Source organism: Phocoena sinus, chromosome 3 (genome assembly GCF_008692025.1).
Source record: "Phocoena sinus isolate mPhoSin1 chromosome 3, mPhoSin1.pri, whole genome shotgun sequence".
Taxonomy (NCBI): Eukaryota; Metazoa; Chordata; class Mammalia; order Artiodactyla; family Phocoenidae; genus Phocoena; species Phocoena sinus.
Genome location: NC_045765.1, coordinates 55,368,067 through 55,390,743, shown reverse-complemented (window position 1 = coordinate 55,390,743; position 22,677 = coordinate 55,368,067). Strand labels below are relative to the sequence as shown.

The following is a 22,677-nucleotide window of genomic DNA, read 5'->3' as shown; positions in this document are numbered from 1 at the left end:
ATGTTGCTACACCCAATAGCCACTCTCAGTCCTCATCTGCCTCCTTTGGCACCTTCAATCTCTCCCTCTTCCTTGAAATACATTCCTTGATCTCCAGGACATCCATTGTCCTGTTTTCCTCTGACCTCGTGGTTACTCCTTCTCAGTCTCCTTCTCCCCGACCCGCAGCTCACAATATTGGAGTGCTCAGGACTCAGCCCTTGTATGGCTGTTCTTCCTCATCTGCATTCACTCCTGAGCCGATCTCATCAGTCCTACGGCTTTATGCACCACCTATATGCTGCCAGCTCCCAGATTTATATCCCAAATTTTGACTTCTCTCCTGAGCTCCAAAAGCCCACTCAGCATCTCGACTGCCATGTCTACTGGACACCTCAAACCCAACTTGTCCAAAGCTGAGCTCCTCTCCTCCTGATCTTCTCTCCCAAACTTGCTCCACCCAGTCTTCCCCATCTCAGGAATTGCAACTCCATCCTTCTAGGTGCTCAGGGTCGAAATACTGGCGTCATTCCTGACTCCTCTCTTTCTCTCCTATCCCATGGACAGTCCATGAAGGGGTGAGACTTTTACTGGCCCCCAGATCTCCCATCAGTGGGCTATGGCTGAATGGGAGGGCCAGTTTCAAAGATGGGGACAGACCCTTTCACACCCGCTCACTTTGCATCACACGCTGCTCACCTTCAACCGGGCCCAAGGAGACCACAACCTTTGTCAGACCCTGTGCCGAAGCCCTAAAACAGACAGTAGAGGACAGGGTAAGAGGAGGGAGGGAGGAGAAGAGGAGCCTCAGCAAGGGAGGGGTTACGTGGAGCGATGTAATCAAGAGGTTGGGGAGAGGGTGGGGAGGAAGGTCTCAGGGAAGGAGGCAGAGAGGAAGAGGCAGGGTGGACAGAGAATGTGAGGATCTCGAGAGTATGGGGTAAATGAAAATTGGGCAGGGAGCAGGGAGGATGAAGTTTCTTGGTTCATCTCTCCTGGCTGTTGAACCAGACTGGGGGGAGGCTGCTCAGAGTTTGAGCCCCTGGAGTCTGCCCTTCCCCAGGCTTTTTAGCCAAGGCAGGACTTGCTGGGAGGACTTGCCCTTGGTCAGTTCATTGTAGCTTTCGGGGTTAAGCTTTCAACCTGCAGGCTCATGGCTCAAATGTGGCTCAAGAAGCAGAATGAGTCCCAGGTGCCAGCTGAAGTTCCAGGAAGACAGGCAGCAGCCAGCTTAACCAGAACAGCCTAGTCCTTTGTGGTCCCAGATAACTGAGGGCTCACCCTGCAGGGAAGTTGACTGGGGGTAGAGTCACCAGCTATAAACATGATTTGGGGTTTGACAGCAGACGCTGTGAATTTCATCAGTGTTGAGGGCTCTCCAAACCAGCGTGCAGATGTATGCAAATGCTAAGCAAATGAAGGTGCCAAGTGGCTGTGGGGTGGGGAGTGAAGTAAGCTGGGACATGTAAAAGAATGACCTTTGCAGAGCTGGGCCCAGGGGCCCCTGAAAGTCCCAGCAGGCTGCGGGGCACATGCAGATAAGATGCAAATGTACACCCAATCCCAGGAACCTCTGCCTGCCCCACCATGAGAAAGGAGGCCTTCCAGACGCCCACAACCCAAGGCCAGGCTGAGAGGAAGAAAGCAGGCTGGTGCTGGGCTCCCGGTTAATCCCAGATTAACATCACCTGAAGGGAATGGGCGTCTTTTAAGGGAGGTCCAGACCCCTGGCCCTTGCCCTGCATCTGGTGTGGCTTTTGTGCCTTGAGATGGAAAGCTAGGAGGGAGCCGGGTCTGGGGCAGGAGTGTTAGTGGGGCCAGGACTGTAGGGTCCTCACCTGCCTCAGGAAAGGGTGGGGCACCCTCTCTAGCCCATCCTCCTGGTCCCCACAGGAGCCTTTCTCCTGCCTCCACCCTCAGGCTGGGCTTCTGAAGCCGCTGCCTCAGAACCTGCTCTGACAGGCTGCCTAGGGCAAATGTCTGCTGGGGCCCACTGGGTGTCCTGTGCTGCTCCCCTGTGCATTCCGCCCCCAATGTGGGCAGCCAGCTCCCTCCCCTGCAGACCTGAGAGATGGTTCTGGAAAAGCACCCTTCCCTGAGCACTTGTGCCTAACTCTGAGCTGAGCATCGCAGCCAAGCCATCTCCTTTGTCCTCCCTGCAGCCCTGCGGGGCAGATGCTGTTAGCACCACCACCCCCATTTTGCTGAGGAGGGTGCTGAGGCTCAGAGAGGTAGGCAACTTTCCTGAGGTGAAACAGCTTGTGGGATTTGAAGCCAGGTCTTTCTGACTGCACAGTTAGGGTGCTGACCCACTGTCCTGGACTGTCCCATCTGAGGCACTAGGTGGTCCAAGCTGAGAAGACCAAGTAGGTAGAAGGATTAGGGTCACTTTGGGGAATGGAGGCAGGGCAGTTCCCAAGGCTCCTGGGTAGACATCCCTCCGTATTATCCGGGGCATCTCCCTGCCCCGGGCAGGTGGGACATGGAGGAGGTACACGCCCAGGCTGATCTGTGCCTCGGAGTGTGCTCACAGCTCTGGGATGACAGGAAGGTCCTGACCTCCAGACTTGTTGGCTGGCAGAGATTGTGGGGGGGCATGGTGAGCTGTGTGATCCAGGGGCCCCGCTGAGAGGTCTTCCTGTCACCTCCCTGTTGCTTGTGCTGTCAGTGGCTCAGCAGGTTCTTGTGGAGGCCTGGAGTGGACAGGTCTGGGCCAGCCTGGGCCCCATGAATGGTGTGGGGCACAGCTGGCCAAGGTCTGTTCTGAGCACTTACAACACACCAGCCCTTTTCGCTGATCGTCTAATTTAACTGCCCATGTGGGTGCAGTTGTGTGTTTGTGTGTGTGTGAAGATCCCAGCCCATGTGCTGAAATCCGGGTGAGCTAGGGAGTCAATTAGTGTAGTAGAAATTTTGGGAAAGGGCAGTGGAACCAATGGGGGTGTTCAGGGTAGGTTCCCAGGGGGCAGAAAATAGGTCTGAGAATGCAAGGTTTCCAGCTTTTTTTTTTCTTTTCCAAGTAGCGTTCATGGAACTCCGAGTGTACAATGTCAGAGGTGGAAAGTCCTTGGGAATTGTCCAGGTTGGGGTTCATGCCCAGTTCCTATGGATGGGCTGTAGGGGTCCATGAGCCTCTCAAAAAATACTCAGAATATTGTGTACCTGTGTGAGTCTGTCTGGAGCAAGATCCAGAGTTCCATCAAAGAGGTCTAAGGCTTAGAAATGGTTAGGAATCTCTGATGTACACAGGGAATGAGGCCAGAGAAGTGTTTCATTTGCCCAAGCCCCCCTAGCACATTGGAGGCAACACCTGAGTGCCTGGCTCCCAGCCCTGCTGCCTGGGACAGCTGTAGTCTCAGTTTTGCCTGTACACTGACATTCCAGAATGATTTTCTCTGTTCCCTGTCCCCTCTACATACCCTGCCTGGGCTGTAGGCATTCTTGGACATCCCACAGGCTCTTAGATTTTGCCTGTCCTGGATAGTGCTCACTGCCACAGGTCCCCTATCCCAGCTCTGCCTCCTGTGCCCCCATTTCTACCAGGTTGACCTGTACTCCCCCATCTCCTCCCAAACCCACACAGCTGCCTGATGCCAGGGTTGTGGCTGTGGTCAGTGTGGGTGCCTGTCTTCCCCACCACCTGCCCTAGCCTGAAGCACTGGGTTGTCCCTCCCCTGCCCCGGCTGCTCCCAGAGCAGGATGGTTTCAACCAATCACCCAGCTGCCCAGTGAGGTAGGTCTAGCTGCCCCGGACCTTGCCCCTAGGCCTGTAGGCTCCTCACCACCTCAGGAGCCTACCTCATGAGTAGCTGTCCAGCTCCCTTCATGTGTTTTTATGGGTCTGAATATATGTGGGATGTGTGTGTGTGTGTGCCCACAAATGCCTGTACCGTACGCTTGCTCAGAGACGTGCACGCAGGCGCCTGCACCTGTGCATCTGCCCTCTGTCTTAGAGAACATGTTGGGCCCTCCAGCCCTTTCCTTGGGCTTCCCACAGTCCCTGGCTTGGATCCCAGCATGGAAGGCACTTTACGAGGTTATCCCTGTGACAGTCCCGTGTTGTTCCATGCAGAAGCCAGCCTTGTCACTTTCCACCTTCGTGACCCTGAGCATGGTCCTCAACCTCTCTCAGCCTCTGCTTACGTGGGGATGATGGCAATCTCTAGGTTATCATGCACTAAATATTTAAAAAGTGTCCACTCTTTGCCAGGCACTGTGCTAGGCTCTGGGAGAGACAGCAGTGAACATAGTCCCCACCCTCACTGAACTTACCACCTAGTGAGCGAGATGGGCAGAAAATAAGGAAACAAATAGAAAAGGGTGTTTCAGGTCTGCTAAAGGATGCTTAGCAGATATGTTTCTCCGTGAAGGAGTGTAAAAGAGTGCTGTGTAGTCAGAGAGGGCCTCTCTGAGGAGGCAGCGCTGGAGTTGAGCCCTGAGTGACAGAAGAGGCAGTCATTTAAAGATCTAGGGAGGGCTTCCCTGGTGGTGCAGTGGTTAAGAATCCGCCTGCCAATGCAGGGGACACAGGAAGATCCCACGTGCCGCGGAGCAACTAAGCCCGTGCGCCACAACTACTGAGCCTGCGCTCTAGAGCTTGCGTGCCACAACTACTGAGCCTGCGTGCCACAACTACTGAGCCCGCATGCCACAACTACTGAAGCCCATGCGCCTAGGGCCCGTGCTCCACAACAAGAGAAGCCACTGCAATGAGAAGCCCCCATACCACAACGAAGAGTAGACCCCGCTCGCCGCAACCAGAGAAAGCCTGCGCACAGCAAGGAAGACCCAATGCAGCCAAAAATAAAAATAACTAATAAATAAAATTAAAAAAAATAAATGAATAAAATAAAGCCATCATAGTAAAAACTGGTTCAGGCTAGAACCATAGGAAAAAAAAAAAGATCTAGGGAAAGAGCATTCTAGGCCAAGGGTACAGCTGGTGCAAAGGCCCTGAGGTGGGAATGAGCTCAGGGAGCAGAAAGAAGGCCAGTGTGGCTGCTGGGGTGGGGGATGGGCTGAGGGTAGTGAACCAGCTCAGGCAGAGCCTTTTTAGGCCGTGCTGAGGAGGCCAGATTGGCGATGGGAGCTGATGGAGGGTTGCCAGTGAGGGAGGGGTATGATATAATTTGTGTTTTCACAACTCACTCCAGCTGCCATGGGAGAGTGGGGAGGGAGGATAGGGTTGTTGCAGGAACAGCTGAGACCCAGAAAGTGGCTGGCTTGGCATTCAGCCCTGGCCCAGCCAGGGTTCCATTACCATCATGGACCCCATTTTGGTTGGTGCTGAAAAAGAGGCTGCTATGCCCAAGGTTATCCCAAGGGCAATCACAGGAGCCCCTGCTGAGAGAGGGGCCTGGTTCTGGCTGAGGGAGGATGCAGAGGATCTAGCCACTGCTGGGCTGTCATCTGTAGGCATCTCCTTCTCACGAGTGGGCCCTGTGGCCCAGCTGTACCCCGTCCCCTGCTCTTGCCAGCAGGGCTGGAAGTGGGCAGGGTCACTGCTTTGTGTAGACTCTTCTGGATGAGAATTTGAGCCATGATCTTGAGGGAGGGTCTGGGAAACTGGGGCTCATCCTGTGCTTCCAGCCCATCCAGGTGCAGAGGGAGGCTACTCCTGAGTCTCGCTACTCACTGTGTGACGTGGGGCAAAGCCTTTCCTGGTTCTGTGCCTCAGTCTCCCCGTATGTCAAATGTGGTAGTGGAGAGAGTGGGCCATAGCTGCCTTTCTCCTTGACCTCTGTAGTGAGTTTGTTTTTCCTTGGATCTCAGCCCTCTCATCATTCATGACCCTAAGTTCTGCCACCAGCCCTGGGGAAGGAGAGCAGAGGTGATGCCCCCATTCTGCAGATGGGTTCACAAAGGCCAGAGGGGACAATGATGAGTCCCAGGTCACATGGTGATTCAGAGTGAGGACTTGGGGCATTGTTTCACGCCGCTGCCCTGAAGGGCACCCCTCCCTTAGTCCCAGAAAGAGAGGGGGGTCCTGGCTCAGCTCTTTCTGGGCTCAGCTGGCCTTTAGCCCAGGCAGGGACTCTGGGCCTCTTCCCAGAGTGGAGCTCAATGTGCCCCTTGTCTGTCCACCCCCAGAAGCTGAGGACCCGGCCCCGTGCCTGGTATTGGCAGAACCTCCATCTTGCTCTCAGCTGCAGGAGGACACGGCAGGGCAGGTAGGGCTAGAGCCAGCCTGAGGCAGCTGCTGGAAGTTGGAGGTGATGTAGGGGCCTCCCAAGAGGTCCTTGATTTGTCCATAACCCTGGCTTTGGGGCTGGTGTAGACTGAGCACCAGGTGAAGCCGCTTATGCTGTCAAATCTCAGGCCTCACTGGGAGCTCAGGCAGAGCCCTGGCCAAAGCGGGGCTAAGCATCCGTGTGTGGGTGTGGGAGCTTGAGGAATCCTGGTAGAATTAGGTTGAAACCCTGTGCCACAGATCCAGTGCTCACCCAGGCCTGTGGGTTAGAAAGCAGGCCAGAGGACTAGAACTCAGGCAGCAGGCCCAGAGGCCCCACTGTCCCTCCTCTTTCCTGTCTAAATGCTCCCCTCACCCCCGAGGAGTCTCAGCTGAGGAGATTACTTCCTGTTCTCCTTGCTCTGAGTACACAACCCGAGGGAACGGATTGAAATAGCAACTGCAGCAGCAGGGATTTAGGGCAGACCAGAAAGAATCTCTCACTCAGTGTCGAGCCCCTTGGGGTCTCCAGTGTCCTAGGATCAGGGCCCAGATATTCTAGAGCCTAGCTTTTCAGATTTTTTTTTTTTTTTTTAGTCTGTGGAAGTTTTGTTTTGTTTTTGTTTTGTTTTTTAGAGTAAAATCTTATGCTCATACAGTCTTCAAAACTCTAGGAGGTGACTGTCAGGGTGGGTGGGCTGGGGCCCCAGATCCCCATCGGTCCTGCCTGCTCTCTTCCACTCCGTGTTTGAAAACCAAGGGGTACATGAATCTTAAGTGGTCCTGTGGTGGCAGAGCTCCTCCCAAGGGCCCAGAAGCCCCCAGAGAAGTAGACTCACCTTCCTCTCCAGGCTCATCTCTAAGTGGGAAGTTTCTCCTGGAGTCTAACCCAGTGTTTCCCAAACTTGCCTTATTATAAGAGTAACAGATTACTATACCCGTTCCCTATAGATTCTGGTTCAGGAGGCCTGAGGGAGGGCCTATCTGTATTTTAACAAGTTCCTCAGGTGACGCTTTTGACCAGGTGAGTATGGGGAGTATGGGCCTCACTTAAATCCCTGTTGCTATACCTGCGTGCCTCTCCTCCTCCCGCTGTCTCCTGAACCCCCAGCACCCTTTCTCCAGAGGAGAGTGGGGTTACTGGGGGAAGCTGAGGTCCAAAGAGGGGAGGAAGGAAGTTCTTTGGAGGGACTGGTCTGTGTCCTTGGTGGCAGAGGCCACTAGGGGTGAGGTGGGGCAGAGAGGGCTGAGGGGAGAGCCAGAGCACAGCCCATCACATTGCCCACCCTCCTGAGATTGGACAGGAAGCTTCTGGGAAATTAAGCTTGTTCTGATCGGTTTAAAAAAGGATGTGTGTGTGGAGATGGCAGGGAAAATGGGTCTCCTCATTTTACAGAGGAGAAACAGACCCCGGGCAGGACAGAGGGGAGGGGGCTGGCCTGGGTGGGGTGAGGAGTCCCAACGTGGACCCCACGAAGCCGCACAGTGAGTGGGGCACAGTGAGTGGGGCTCCCCTTCCAGTGCTCTCCCCTGGAGGGCCCCGTGGCAGCCTCCTCACGAGTCCCTCCTCAAGGATGGGTGAGTGCTGGGGCCGGGGCCGGGTGTGGAGGGGAACCCCAGGCCCCCTCCTCCTTGCACCCCGCGCAGCCAGGGCTTTGGGCGCTCAGCGGTGGAGGAAGCCCCGCTCTCGGCCAGTCTCCCGGGTGGCGCCGCCCCACTCAGCACCCTGGACAGCGCCTCCTCGGGGCCTCACTTTGGCTTCTCTAGGGTGGCCTCTGTTAATAAAGCTGCACTTCTGTTGACTTCCTTGCCTCCCTACTTAACTCTCCCTCTAAAGTCAGCCCCCAGTCCAGATCTTTTCAGTCACCACTTGTCTCGCTCCTGGAGCCAGGGCAAGGGAACATGGAAAGAAGCAAGGTGGCTGGCTGCTGTAGGCCTGGTGTTTTGTTCCCTTCTCTCACCAGCAGGAGAGGAAGTGGCCTTGGAGGAGTCCTGGACCCTTCCCTAGTACCTGCCAAACTGGATCTTCCTCGGAGGGTTTTGATGAATTCTGAAGGGCACAACAGAGATATATTAGAGTTAACGGGGAAGGTAGGACTGGGGCACACCAGTGGCTGGGGGTCCGGGGAGAGGTGAGTGGTGCTGGCCTGAGCAAGGCAGTGCAGAGGCCACAGCCTGAACCCAGACTCCAGCTGAGAGGTCCTGAGAAGATCATCTGGGCCATCCTCTTGTCTTCAGGCAGGCTGCCTGCTGCTGGTTCTGCTGGGCTTTGGACTCCCAGCACCTGCTCTTTCTGATCCACCCCTTTCTCTCTCCATCCACTGCCAGGTCAAGTTGGGTCCCAAAAGCAGCCAGCACGGGGTAGAAGCAGTGGCTGCCATGGATGAGGATAAGCTTCTATCTGCACTGCCTGGGGAAGATGGTGCCACCTGCGACCCCAGCCTGGAGCCTGAGGAGGAGCCTGGGGTCCAGAATGGAATGGCATCCAGTGAGGACCTGAACAGTGGCCACACCAGCCCAGGGCATGAGATGAGGGGCACCCTGGTGCACACTGAGGGGCATACAAAGGGCCTGGACATGGCCCTGCACGGCCTCAGCCTTGGCCTCTCCCTCACCAATGGCCTAGCCCTGGGGCCAGACTCAAACATTCTGGAAGACTCTACAGAGTCCAGGCCCTGGAGGGCTGGTGGGCTGGCGGAGGGGGACGATGCCTCCAGGAGCCTCTGTCCAGACACTGAGGATCCTCCACTGGGGTAAGTGGGTGTCTCGGGATGGGGGGCTCACCACATTTGCTCCAATGCTGCGTGGCCTGGGCCTAGCCACTTACCCTTTCTGGTTCTTGTTTTTCCTCATACATGAAATGGGAATTTTGTGTCCCTGTTTTGGGAGGATAGGGCCATAAGAGATATTTCAAAGGCCAGCAGGGCTGTTGTGCCCCCACGCCCACCCAGCCCTCCTATTCACCATGGGCTGTTTCTTTTTAAAAAATTTTTTTCTCTTCCATTGTGGTTTATTACAGGATATTGAATATAGTTCCCTGTGCTATACAATAGGACCTTGTTGTTTACCCATTCTATATATAATAGTTTGCATCTGCTAATCCCAAACTCCCAATCCATCCCTCCCCCACCTCCCCTTCCACCGTAGGCTGTTTCTATGTGGGGTTGGAGGGCCACACTCCCTCCATCCCAGGCTGGACATCAGAGTTCCAAAATGCCTTGATGTGGGAGGTCATCTGGCCTATCCCTCTGCTTCTTGGAGATGAGAATGTCCCAATTCTGCAACTCACCTCAAGAGAGTAGGCTTATGTGGATTAATCTTTGTCAGCTACTCCTCCCTGAGTGCCATCTGGGAGTTCGACCAGGAGCTCCTACTTATTGGAATAAGTCCTACTTCCTGGAGTTACAGCCCCATTTCTGTTATCCTCAGCTGGAGGTGGAGAGGCCCGGCGTCTTACAGGTGCCAGTTGCACAAGGAGGCGAGGATGGGGCAGGGGAATGACTAGAAACCTCCAGTGTGGGCTGAGAAAAGAAAGCATATAGAAGGCTTACTGTGTACCACTGCAGGCACTGGCCCGGGCAGACAAGGGTGTAGGAGGTGTGCGAGCATGTGCTTGTGGGGCATGCACGTGTGTGTATACTGGTGTGTGCACGGGGATGTGTGAGCATGTCAGTGTGCCTGGCCTGTGCATTTGAGTTGCACGTTTGGGTCTGCACGGGGATGTGTGGGGCTGAGTGTGTCTAGATCTCCAAGGGCAGGAATGTGAGTACGTGGGGTCAGATGCCAGTGTGTGCCGGGTGTGCCAAGAGAGAGTTTCCATCTGGGCCTATGGGGGGCAGGGCCTATGGGGGCGGGCCGGAGGCTGGGGCTTCTTGGAGCACGCTGTTTGTATTTAGGTTGGTATAATTTTGGAGGATGGCTGAAGGTGGAGGCAGATGGAAGTTTGGAGATTAAGCTGATGGTCTTCAAGCCCCTGTCAAAACTACCCCTCAGGTTTGCTCAGGTACATGAGAGGGTGGTAGATATGGGGACCGTTCTTGGCTCTGACATGAGATGAGAGCCCCCAAGGGCAGGACTCTGTTTTGTTGTTCCAGGACCCAGCATGGGCCTGGCAGAGAGAGCTGCTGGGCAGATTTTGGGTGTCTGCTCTGGCAGCCAGGGCAGTGGCCCTTCTCTTCCCTCCCCTCCTCCTGGAGGTCAGTAAAGGCAACTTCCATCCCAGCCCCCTGCTGGGCATCCTGCCGCCTTTTCGGTTTCTGCCCTTTCCCCACTTCCTTCTCCAAATGAGTCTGCCGTCTCAACTCCTGGTGGGACAGGGGTGGCCGATGGCTGTGGCCTCAGCTTTTCTCTCTCAGGTCAGCATTTCTCCAGGAAGCACTCAGGGATCAAACTTAGGCACTGGGGGTCCAAGGAGGGGTTTGAGGGGGTGGGGCACTTCCCAGTCCTCCAAATATGGCTCAGTCTCTGCTAAGCCCCAGGGACTAGGGGCTAAGTAGGGCATAGCTAGATCCTCAAGGTTACCAGGGGTGTGCTTCTTTGCAAATGGTGGGCCTTGGTTTATCTGAAATGGGCTGGGCTCAGCCTGCTTCTTTCTTTTTCTGTGTCTCTTGCTTTTGCTGCCTCTATGTTTCTCTCTCTCTCTCTCTCTCTCTCTCTCTCTCTCTCTCTCTCTCCCCGTGTGTCTCTTTATCTCTGTTACTTTCTGTCTCTCTGTCTTTGTTTTTCGTGCTCTCTGTATCTCTTTTCTCTGTTTCTTTCTTATCTCTCTCTTATTTCTCTTCTCTCTCGTTTTCTCTATTTTTATCTCTTTTAGTCCTCTTCCTTGCCTGTTTTCCCTGCTTACTTGTGCATCTCCCCAGTGGATAAGAGGCCTCGGTTCATCTATGTGTGATGCTCGATTTTAGGTGCTGGGGCTACATCAGTGAACAGAATATACAAAAATTCCTACTTTCATGGAGCTTATGGTCTAGTGAGGGGACAGATAATGTGTCATAAAAATAATAGATAATTACATAGTATGTTGGAAGGCGACAAGTGCCTTGGAAAAAATAAAGCAAGAAAAAGGGGCTGGGGTGTTTGGGGGCAGGTCCTAGTTATAAATAGGGCAGTCAGGGTGAGAAAGGTATGCGAAAGGAAGACTTCAGCCTGAGGAAAGAGCACTCTGGGCAGAGGGAACCACTGGTGCAAAGGCCTTTTTTGGGGGCAGCACAGGGCTCTGCAAGGGCTTAGGCAGTGTAGTGGGCTGTGGGGCTGGTAGGCATCTGTCCATTCACCCAGTGCACCACTCAGCAGGGTTTAGAGGACTTACTGTGTGCTGGGTGCTTCCTGGCCTTGTGTGTGGGTGGGGGTAAACAGGTGTAAACAGGGGAACAAACAGAATACTACACGCTGAGAGGGGCTGGGAGGAAATGAAGAGGTACCCTGAGGATGGACACTACTGAGGGGCCAGTGTGTTGGGTGGTGTGGGCCTGCCTCCTGCAGTCTCTCTGAGGAGGTGACATTAAAGTCAAGCCCTGAGAGCTAGAATGTGGCAGCCAGGCTAAGAACCACCCAGGTTGTGGGGACAGCAAAATTATGACCCTGTGTGACACTAGCTGTGATGGGGAGCCTGGAGGAAGCAGGCCCCCACCCCCTTCCCAGGCCAGGCTGAGGGAGAGTCTCACATTCATTCATTTAACTCAGTGATGCCCACTGTGGGCCAGGCACGGTGGGCAGGGGCGCCAGGACCACGCCTGTCCTTTCACTGCTGTGCCCTGGTACCCAGACCAGCATCTGGCACCTAGTGCTCAGCAAGCGTTGGCAGAAAGAACAAACAGGACACGGTCCGTGCCCACTCCCTGCCCCCAGGGAGCTCCCAGACATGGATTGGTGCCATCCTAGCACCTGTAAGGGGGACACCTGGCAGGATGGTGACTGGTCCTCGCATCCCACAGGCCAGGAGAACCAGATGTGCGGGACGGCTTCAGCGCCACATTTGAGAAGATTGTGGAGTCAGAGCTGCTGCGGAGCACACAGTACAGCAGCCTGGACTCCCTCGATGTGCTGAGCCTCACAGATGAGAGCGACAGCTGCGTCAGCTTCGAGGCCCCCCTCACGCCCCTCATCCAGCAGCGGGCCCGGGATAGCCCTGAGCCAGGGGCTGGCTTGGGCACTGAGGACATGGGGTCCGAGGGGAACATGGGGGCAGCTGGCGGTGATGGGGAGCTGGGCAGCCCCCTGCGGCGCTCCATCTCTGGCAGCCGCTCCGAGAATGTCCTGAGCCACCTGTCTCTCACGGCCGTGCCCAATGGCTTCCATGAAGATGGACCCCCGGGCCCAGGCGGGGACGAGGAAGACGAGGAGGAAGACATGGACAAGTTGCTGAACTCGGCCAGGTGAGGCAGGGCCCAGGCTGGGAGCCAAGAGAACCATTGAGCAGATGGGGAAACTGAGACCCAGAGGAGGCACAGCAAGTTAGGACATCCGGGGGTCTGGAGTGAACAGCCCTTTGCAAGGTCATCGTGCCTACCCTCTGCACCCCTAGCCTGAGGTTCCATTCTGCCCTTCCAGGCCTTTCTAGCCAAGGTGGGGTCAGGGAGCTGATCATCTAATTATATCCTTTGAGGACTTTTCTAAAAGTCTGACTTGATTCTGTCCCGATGCAGTGGAGCTTCTTTCCCTGGTCTGACCCCTGGATTTTCAGAGGCCTGGGGAGACCTTCCAGCCCCCAACCATGGCTTCTGACCCCCTCCTCCCCAACCCCACCTTCCCTCCGCAGCGACCCCAGCCTGAAGGACGGCCTTTCGGACTCAGACTCAGAGCTGAGCAGCTCGGAGGGGCTGGAGCCTGGCAGCGCAGACCCACTGGCCAACGGGGGCCAGGGCGTGAGTGAAGCTGCCCGCCGGCTGGCACGCCGCCTCTACCACCTGGAGGGCTTCCAGCGTTGCGATGTTGCCCGGCAGCTGGGCAAGAAGTGAGCTCATCTCCGCACCCCCACCCCAGGCAAACCCGGTGTCTTCCTCGGCCCAGGGCGGGGTGTGGGTGGCTGCTGTCCGGGGGGCCTGGTTCTAGGGGCTCCCAACAGTCCCCAAGAACTTTTCCTCCTGCCACTGACCTCATTCCGGGCCTTGCCCTAAATCTATTTCCTTTCTGGGCTGCCTGGGCGAGGGCGCCCCCGGCTCTGAGGGAGGAGAGGTGTGGCAGGGCGGCCCCTCGGGGCTGGGGGAGTGGCATGTGGCACGTGGTTATGGGGCCGTGGTGGATGGTAGTGAGGACAGAGCAGCCGGGCAGAGGCTGGTGGGCCACCTAATGGGGCCAAGGAGGGAGGGGAACCTGGGCCTGGCTGGGACCTCGGAGGACCCAGGAGCTGGGGAAGGGGATCCTGGCCCTTATTAAGCCCCATTCACTGTGTGTCTGTTGGGACCAGCTGAAGGGGCGGGAGCCACCAAAGCACAAGCCCCGGTCTTTGGACTTGGGGGAAGGGAACTAGCCAGGTTGAAGTCCTGAGGGGTAGGGGACAGTCAGCTGTGAAGTCAGCTGGTGTGTCCTGAGCAGGTCCGGCCAGCAGCATGTCCACCTGCCTTGTCCTTCCTGCCTGGCCATCCAAAGGACCCCCAACACCCACATAAGCCTTCAAGATGCACAGAAGCAGGCCGGGCCTCTGGAGAGAGCTGCTCCCAGGCTAAGAGAGGCAGCCCAGACTCTAGATCCCAAGTCAGAGCTGACTGGGGCTTAGGCCACAGGGAAGTCCTGAGGAACCCCCCTTCTCCCTCCCTCCTGACTCCTCCACCCTCCGTTGCCTCCAGGGCACTCCTGCCCTGGGCCTCCCCAAAAATTGCATCACCCACACCCTTACCTCTCCCACTGGGCTATAGTCCCCGAACCTAATGACATCCTCCTTCATCACGGTTGATCCCCACCCTCCCCTGTCTTTTCAGTCACTCCCTCTACAAGAGTTTTCCCATCAGCATTTAATTGTGCTTAACTCTTTCCCATCTGAAACAAAAATCCTTCCTCAAATCGTACTTCCTCCCCCAGCCTCTTCACAGCCAAAATTCTATTCTCTGCTCTGGATGGCCTCTGTCCCCTCCCCTTCTGCACATTCAGTGCCTCCACGTTGGCTTCTTCCCCTGGAGGGGCCCTTCACAAGCCCCTCTTACTAGAGTCAGTGGCGGCCTGGTGTCTTTGAATCCGGTGTCTGCTACTGGGCCTCAACTTTCTCCCCTTCAACAGCCTTGACACACCGGTCACTGCTTTCTTTTTCTTTTCTTTTTTTTTTCTTTTTTGTGGTACGCGGGCCTCTCACTGTTGTGGCCTCTCGCGTTGCGGAGCACAGGCTCCGGACGCGCAGGCTCAGCGGCCATGGCTCAGAGGCCCAGCTGCTCCGTGGCATGTAGGATCTTCCCAGACCGGGGCGCGAACCCACTGCCCCCGCATCGGCAGGTGGACTCTCAACCACTGCGCCACCAGGGAAGCCCCTTTCTTTTTCTTTAATTAAGCTTTTTATTATGAAAATTTCAAGCATACACAAAGGCAGAGAAAGTAACTTCTTAAACTTCCATGTACCCATTACTCAGCTTCAAAGTTATCAATATTTTTCTATTCTTGTTTGATCTATTTCCCCCACAGCTTCTTCCCCTCACATTTGCTAGAATATTTTAAAGCATATTTCAGACTCTCTATCATATGATCCATAAATATTTAGTATGTGTCTCTGACTAGGGTATTTTTTTAGACAGTCATAATTCCATTATAATTTCTGACAAAGTTAACAAAAATTCCTTAGTATCTCTAACATTTGGTCTATGCTTAGTTTTCTCTGGTTGTCTCAAAAATGTTTGTTCAAATCAGGATGCAAATAAGGTACATACATTACATTTGGCCAATATATCTCTTAGGCCTCTTGTAGCCAACAGCAGTTGCCAGTCCCCCTCCTTTCTGTAATGCCATGTATTTGTTGAAGAAACGGAGTCATTTGTCCGGAAGAACTTTCCACGTTTTGGATTTGGTGTCCTCATGGTGTTACTTCACATGTTTCTGTAAACAGGAGGGAGAGCTCGGGGCTTGATTGTATTCAGGTGGAAATAAGCTCTGTTTTTTGGCAAGAATTCATCACTCCAGTTTTGAAACACTCTCTTCCTTGGCCCTCAGGACAGCATACCCCTACCTCTCGGGCTGCTGTTTGTCTGTCTCCTTCTCTGGCTATCTCTTCCCTCAGCTCACACTGACAGGGGTTCTCCTCAGATCTCTGACCTGGATCTGCTGGCCTGTCTGTGCCCCCTCCTCTCACATGTGCTCATCCCCCTTCCTACTGAGTTGTTAGTCACCAGTTAAGGGCTGATGACTCTCACATGGGTGCTTCTAGCTCTACCTGTTGTCCTGGGCTCTGGGCATCACCCCAGGGGCCACCCTCTCTGTCATGCCCCACACCCACTCCATCCCTCTCCACGTCCTATGGATTCTGCCACCCAAACATCCCTCCCCCCCACCCCTTCCATGTCTCTCGTGGACAGCTCCTACCCCCGTGGGCCTCCACTCCACAGGCAGTGTTCCAAATACAGGTCTGGCCATCTCACTCACCCCTTCCCTGCTTCAAACTCTTCCAGATCAAGTCCCAGTCCTTGCCTCGGCCCTCAGGCCCGGTTCCCTGCCTTATCTCTTGCTGCCCCCATTCCTGCTCTCCAGCCCCGGCCACATGGCCCTGCTGGTAGCTTCTTGGACAGTTTCCCCTACTGCGGACACTGTGTATCATCTCACCTCCTACTCCCTTCACGTGGGTGGCTCTTCCTTTCCTGAAGGTATTGGATGAGACATCACCTCCTCTAGGAAGCTTTCCTGACTCCCCCACCTCCTGGCCCAAGGTTGAACTGTCAGAGCCCAACCGGCCAGCAGGGAGACAGCAGAGGAACGGGCAGGTCTGGGTGGGTGGGTCAGCATCCCCAGGGGCCCACTGCCACGAACCCCCGCTGCTTGCTATGCCCTGCTTCTAATGGATAACCCCTGCTCTCCTGGCAGCAACGAGTTCAGCAGGCTGGTGGCCGGGGAGTACCTCAGCTTCTTTGACTTCTCGGGCCTGACTCTGGACCGAGCACTCAGGTCAGTGGGGCTGGGATGGGATAGTGCCCACAGGCGATACAGCCACACATCTGGATTCTCCTGCCAGCTCTACTGTAAACTCGCTGTGCAAGACCTTGGACAAGTCTCTTGACCCCTCTGGGGAGGCTGAGGGGAAGGGGTCATGAGAGCAGCAGCAATGCAGAGACTCAGTGAGTGCTGGCTCTGCGGTGGGCGCTGAAAATATGAAGGTGGGAATGCAGTCGTGACTCTTCAGGAGGGGAAAGGGCCAAAAGGCTTGCCTGTACTGAGCACTTCCTGTCTGCAAGATGTACCCTTTACACACCCTGCTGACTGCATCTTAGCAACCCCCCTGTAAGGTAGGCGGTATCATCCCATTTACTTGTGGAGAAACTGTGGGCCAGTTCCCCACAGTCACTGAGGGAGGAGATAGCCAAAATGGAATTTGCCCTCAGGTCCTGTTGGTGTTTGGACCTGGGGAGTGGCCCTCAGGAGGGGCAGGTGCAGGCCCCAGGGAGCAGAGGGCGGGAATGGGAAGATGCAGCCCAGTGTCCAGCGGACCCGGCGGCACGGCCAGTAGGGAGACCCTAGGCCAGAGCCCTCCTGGGGAGGGGCAGCGGTCTCTGAGCTGAGGTGTGGGTGGTCCCATGTATGTTAGATCTGTTCACCTCCTACGTGCCTCTCACACTTTTAAAAACTTTATTTCCCCTTCTTTTTTCTCTGTTTCAGTTGGGATATTTTCTATTGACCTGCTTCCAGTTCACTTACCCTTTCTCTGTGTCTCATATGCTGTTAGCCCCATTTACTGAGTTTTCACTTTCTATTGTTTTATTTTTCAGTTCTGGAAATTTCATTTTATTAAACATTTTTTTGGGTAGGTTTTAATTCTCTGGGGGGAATTCTTCATCTTTTGATTTATTTTCTACTTACTTTCCCCATCTTTCCCTCTCTTTCTTTGAACATATTAGTCGCAGTTATTTGAAAGTCCTTGTCTGCTTTTACCCCGATATCTGCATCACCTGTGTCTGTTTCTATTGTTTCTCTCTTGGCTTTCCATCTTATATCCTATTTCTCTGTGTGCTTAGTAATTTTTTTATTAGATGCTGTACGTTTTGTATAGAATTACAGTGGCTCTAGATCATTATGTGTTCCTCCAGAGAGGGTTTACCTTGTCCCTTGCTAGGCAGTTAGAGGAGGGCAGGGAGGCGCAGTCCTAATCCATTCAGGGCTGAGCTGAGGAGAGGCAGCCCTGAAGTTTGGTAAGGCTCAGGATTCACCCCGATCACAGGGTGAAGGCCGCAGGGCTTTCCACTGAGAGCGTGGTGTGTTCACTGGGGCCTCTCCCTTTGGTTGGTTCTAAATCCTAATTTTGTCTCCTCGTTGCGGCGAGACTGTCAAAAAACCAAATCCCTCTACTTCTCAGAGAGGCCTTCCTACCCATTACATCTTTAGGTTTTGGTAGATATCTCACAGGGAGAACTGGCCACATGTTTACAGCCCCTCAAGTCTCCCAGTTTGTCTCTCCAGCTCCGTGAAGCCACTAATTGTTCTGCCTCTTGTCTGTGCCCGTGATTGGCAGTGTCCCCGGGGAGAAAGCAGCTGCAGATCAGCCCACCTCTCCCCAGTTCTCTCCTCTCCAGAATCTTGGTCCTATTGGTGTTTGCTGCGTCAGCAGTTTTCTGATAGCGTAAGAGAGATGTATTTTGTCTGGCTTTTCTCATTGTTCTCAGCGGAAGTGTTGGTCGACTGCAAGCTACTCTATCCTGAGCTGAGTCTGAATTTTCACACTGGGTGATCGGGTGGAGAAGGTGTTCGGTGGGTTGGGCTCGCAATCAGAGGCATGAGTGCTGGGTGGGAGGGAGGACCTTGTATATCCAGCCCAATAGATTGAGGCTCGACTCTGCAGGCCCTGGGGAGCCCCAGAAGGTACTGGGTGTGAAGCAGTATTCTGGGAGGCAGTGCTGGCAGCAGTGTGCTGGTATGGCCTTTGATCCAGAGGCTTCTGAAGAGGGTCAGGTGGGAGAGGACGAGGCCTGAAGTTGGGCTGTGAGGCAGAGGAATGATTGGTGTGAGAAGCACAGAGGATACAACAGACAGGCCCGTGGTTCCAAGATGCAGGGGAGAGGGTGGGCAGTAATGAGGCTGATCCTGGGGGGAAACCTGAGTTTAACCGGAGCTTGGTGAAGACCCCTGAGGAAGGGGTGTTTGGGCTGGGGAGCCGGAGCTGGGATGGATGACTCCCAGGTAGGATAGGCTACGGTTGGGATGGGGGATGGGTTTTAGAAAGTCCTAGTGGAGTATGAGGAGAAGAGGGAGGGGCCAGATGCAGGGAAGAGAACGCGGAACAGGAGAAGCAGGGAAAGGAGGAAGCCTAGATGGCGGATGGAGTGTTTTTATACAGCAGTTGATTGATCGGGATTGAATTAGAGAGTGGTCTGCAGTTTTGGAAGCCTTGGGAAGCCTCCAAGGGTAAAGATTGGCCAGAATGGGGCTCACAGGTCCCAGGGTGCCTTAGAAGTAGCTTGAGAGAGGATAAAGCAAAGTGAGCATTACAGAAACCAAGTGAACTGTGGCAAAATCAGGGACAAATTAGTCTCATTGAACCCAGGATGGATAGAGGCCCACAATGTCTCAGCTTGCTGTTTCCCTTCCCAAGAAGGGGTGTGCCTATGCCGCAGGTGAGGGACCCCAGCCCCATCTCCCAGCCCCTCTGGTTTTGGCATACTCTGCCAGGGACTTCTGAGAGCTGGTGACCTTTGAATTTGGCCTTGAGAGGGACTCAGAGCTGCCCAGCAGAGGAGGCTCAGACTTGGGGTGGGGGGAGTGAGGGAGGCCAAGGTTGGGCCTGGGGCTCAGCTGGTAGCGCCTCAAGTGAGGAGTGGGAATGGCTGAGGGAGAGCGGTCTGAGGAGCGGCGTGGATGGCCCAACCATGGAGGAGGGAGCCAGGAGTGGAGCGGATGCTGGCACTGAGGTGTTCGTCTGCCTTTGCTCTTCACAATCTGGCCCCTGCATCCTTCCAGAAGGGCCCTGGAGGGTGATGAGGGCTGAAACTCCACACTCCAGAGGCCATTATGGGGGTCAGGGTGCCTCCCTGGGCTCAGATGCTGGGGCTCTGGGGCCTCAGCCCCCTTGGGCAGGTTTGGGTGGTGTGTGTGTGTGGGGGTCCTACCCTGAGTGAGGATTCAGACTGACTCAGGGGCTCTTGGAGGCCCTCAGCATCCTTGCATTACCCTCCAGAACCTTCCTGAAGGCCTTTCCGCTGATGGGGGAGACACAGGAGCGTGAGCGGGTCCTTACGCACTTCTCCCGCCGGTACTGCCAGTGCAACCCTGACGACAGCACTTCGGAAGGTACGCCTCGCCTCACTCCCCTGCCCCCCACCCGGGCCCTGGCTTCTTCCTACCTCTGGTCCACCTGCCACTTCTGTCCCGCTCAAGAAGCATCAGTGAATGAACAATGGCAGGTGGCATGGGGACTGTCTGCTGGAAAAGGAACCTCCCAGCTGCCCCGCCCGTTGTCACTCCCTGTGCCTGAAAGTCCTCCATCCTGGAGTCAGTCCTTTGGGTCTTCATTCTCGGTGGTGCCCTGTTGCAATGCTGATTGTTGGTGTGGTGGGAGTCCTGGTGTGGAAGTCTGGGTTGGGGTCCTCTTAAGTGCAGGACTTGTCCTGTGGATGGACCTGAGTCCCAGGAACTGGGGAACTAGGCTGGTTATTAGAGGAGACACGGGCCATGGAAGGGATATAGCCCAGGACCCAGAGCCATTCCTGGGTCTGAGATTCAAGGTGAGTTTGGCCACAGCAGGCAGGAATCTGGGCTAGAACAGGCCCAGGGTGGTCTGGTCACCTCTGAGGGAGGGGTTGGTCCTGACCTGGGGCGAGTGAGTGACTCTGATGCTGTAATGGGGGTGGGACACAGAGCATCACGCAGGCCCTGGGCCCTGATGTATGGTTGGCAGGTGGCTGGCTTCTTCTTGTCTCCAAGGCCTCCAGGCTGGCTGTGACAGGAGGCAGGTGGGAGCCTGGGGTTGGGAAAGAGCTGGGTGCTCATGCTGAGGGTGCCACCATCTCTGATTTAGATGGGATCCACACGCTCACCTGTGCCCTGATGCTTCTCAACACGGACCTGCACGGACATGTGAGTTGGGGAGGCAGGGAGTGGGTGTGTCCTCTCACTGATTCATCCCGAGTTATCCAAGGGCCGGTCCTTTCTCCAGCCCCCTTCCCGAGACCTCCTGCTCACTGGCCAGTGTTTCTTTAACAGACCTGGGAGTTGGGCAGCTTGGCTTCTAGACTTGGCTCTGCCCTAGTTTTATCCACTTGAGATCTGCCTGGGTCCCTGCCCCCAAGCAGGGCAGTAAGAACAGCTGAGGAACATGGGAATTTAGGATGTGCTAAATAAGATATGTGCCCCTAGCCGTGTCCATGCCAGACATTGCTAAAAGATCACATGTTCTTCCTACCCGTTGTGCTGTAAGCCTGAGTGCAGCCCTGTTGAAGTGCCATGCCCCAGGCAGCCCCTTCGGTCAACTGGTAGATTGCCCTCAAGAGGCATTCTCGCCATGCACCCCTCACCTCCCCGCCCCGACTAGGCAAACAGAGAAGTGATAGGTGGGTGCCCCGGGCTGTGAGCCTGTGTCTGGTCTGGGATCTGGGCATCTCAGTGCTGCTCGTGGCTCAATAATTCCTTCTTCTTTCCTTTCTCTGCTCCGGGGACCCCCCCCGCCCCCTTTGGGCTCTCTTGCCCTCTCTCAGGTGGTAAGTGTAGATGGTGGTCTGCATGCCCTGTCAGCCTAGACCCCATCTCCATGTTCCCCTTCTGTGTCCCCCATCACCCCATCTGGCCCACTGATCACTGCCCTGTCATTGCTCACCCCATGGTGGTCAGAGCCCCTCTGTTGGGTTGGGGATATTTCAGTGACTCATGGGAAAAACAGCCCAGCACATCTGGTTCCAAAGTTAACCAGGAAAGTCCAGGACATGTAGGGTGGAAGAAAGACCTGGGATAGGTCCAACTTCAGATCCTACTCTTGCCTCCGGGTGGTACCTCTGTGACCCTGGGCAAGACACTAGCCTTCTCTGCGTCTCAGGTTCTACATCTGTGAGGTGGAAATAATGATTTCGCCCATAGCGTCCTGGGGAGGCCTGAGGGAGGGAGGTATCACCAAGTGTCAGGGTCTGGCGCTTAGTAAGGATTTATTATTTAATATTATTATGAATAATATTATGATATGATATTATACATTATAACAATATATTATAACAATATATTATAATAATAGTATAATGTATTATTTTATACAACGTATTATAGCAATATATTACACTAATATTATAATATTATTGCACAGTAATAATAATAATCATATGTATTATTAATATTAAAATTTAAATAATGGAGAGCCCAAAGCCCCAGCCTGTAGATCCCTGGAAGATCAAGAAGGTGAAGTGCCCCGCCTCATGGCAGCCTGAGCAAGCGTGGGCACACTGGGGTACCTGGCCTGGGGAGGGTGAGAGCCTCGCTGACCTTGGCACGAAGAGTAGTTGTGTGACAACTTTGGTTATGTCCGCCTGGGCTGTCAGCCTGGGTGTGGAACAGGAGAGAAGATGTGTGTATTCCATGGGAATATCACCAGAGCAAATGCCCATTAACGGGTTGACGTTCTCCCAAGACTGCTTACTGTTTGTTTACGGAGAGCAGGTGTTGCTGGCTTACCTTAAAAGGAGCTTTAAGCACACTCCTCGTCTCCCCATCCCCACCCTTGGCGGGGCCGAGGGCCATCTCAGGACCCAGTCACTCCTTTGCCAGCCCTGGATGCCTCTCCCCCTGGTTGAGAGCTGCTAACAAGGGCAGCAGTCAGTGAACCCCGGGTCGAGAATACTCTCGAGCTTGGTGGGACTTAGCTGCCCGTGGCACCACCTTAATGCCCACAGCTGAAGAGAAACATCACCACCTTCGTAGATCAAAAGCGGGTGGGGCAGGATTGTTCATATTTGCAGCCAACAGACATTGAGGATCCTGTCTCTCTCTTGAGGCAGCATTGCAAAACATCAAAAGCAAGCGTTCTGGGTTGGAGTCCTCTGTATTTCTCCACACAGTAGCTTGTGACCTGGAGTGAGTTATTTACTTCCCTAAACCTCAGTTTCCCCATCAGAAAGTCCCTGTAAGACTTAAGGAGACAGCACTTGGAAAGTGCTTAGCCCGGGGCTGGGTTGTTGCAGTTACTGTGAGCTTTCCAAAGGACCCCAACGGAAGTGGCATCACCTGCTTTGTTCTTTTCCCCCTCCCTTCCCGCTCTCATTCTTCTGCTCTTTGACAGAGACTGAGTGTCTGGTGGAAGGTGGGGATCTCAGGAATGTGGGGCCTGCTAGGGCCCCCAGAAATAGCTCTGGTCAGAGCAGGAGGCAGTACAGGGGCTGGCAGATGGAGTAGGTGCACCCTCTTCAGATAGACACAGCCTGGTGGAGGAATCTGGA

At 54.7% G+C, this 22,677-nt stretch overlaps 1 protein-coding gene across 1 annotated transcript in view; it reads left to right on the top strand.

Annotated features, from left to right (window-relative positions):
* Positions 1-22,677, top strand: part of PSD2 (pleckstrin and Sec7 domain containing 2) — a 51,117-nt gene that overhangs the window by 5,693 nt on the left and 22,747 nt on the right. The window contains exons 2-7 of the mRNA XM_032629226.1: positions 8,477-8,901; positions 12,082-12,522; positions 12,906-13,100; positions 16,142-16,222; positions 19,440-19,552; positions 20,280-20,338. Coding sequence (XP_032485117.1) covers positions 8,528-8,901; positions 12,082-12,522; positions 12,906-13,100; positions 16,142-16,222; positions 19,440-19,552; positions 20,280-20,338 — 1,263 coding nt within the window. The 5' untranslated portion in view covers positions 8,477-8,527. The remainder of the gene's footprint in view (positions 1-8,476; positions 8,902-12,081; positions 12,523-12,905; positions 13,101-16,141; positions 16,223-19,439; positions 19,553-20,279; positions 20,339-22,677) is intronic.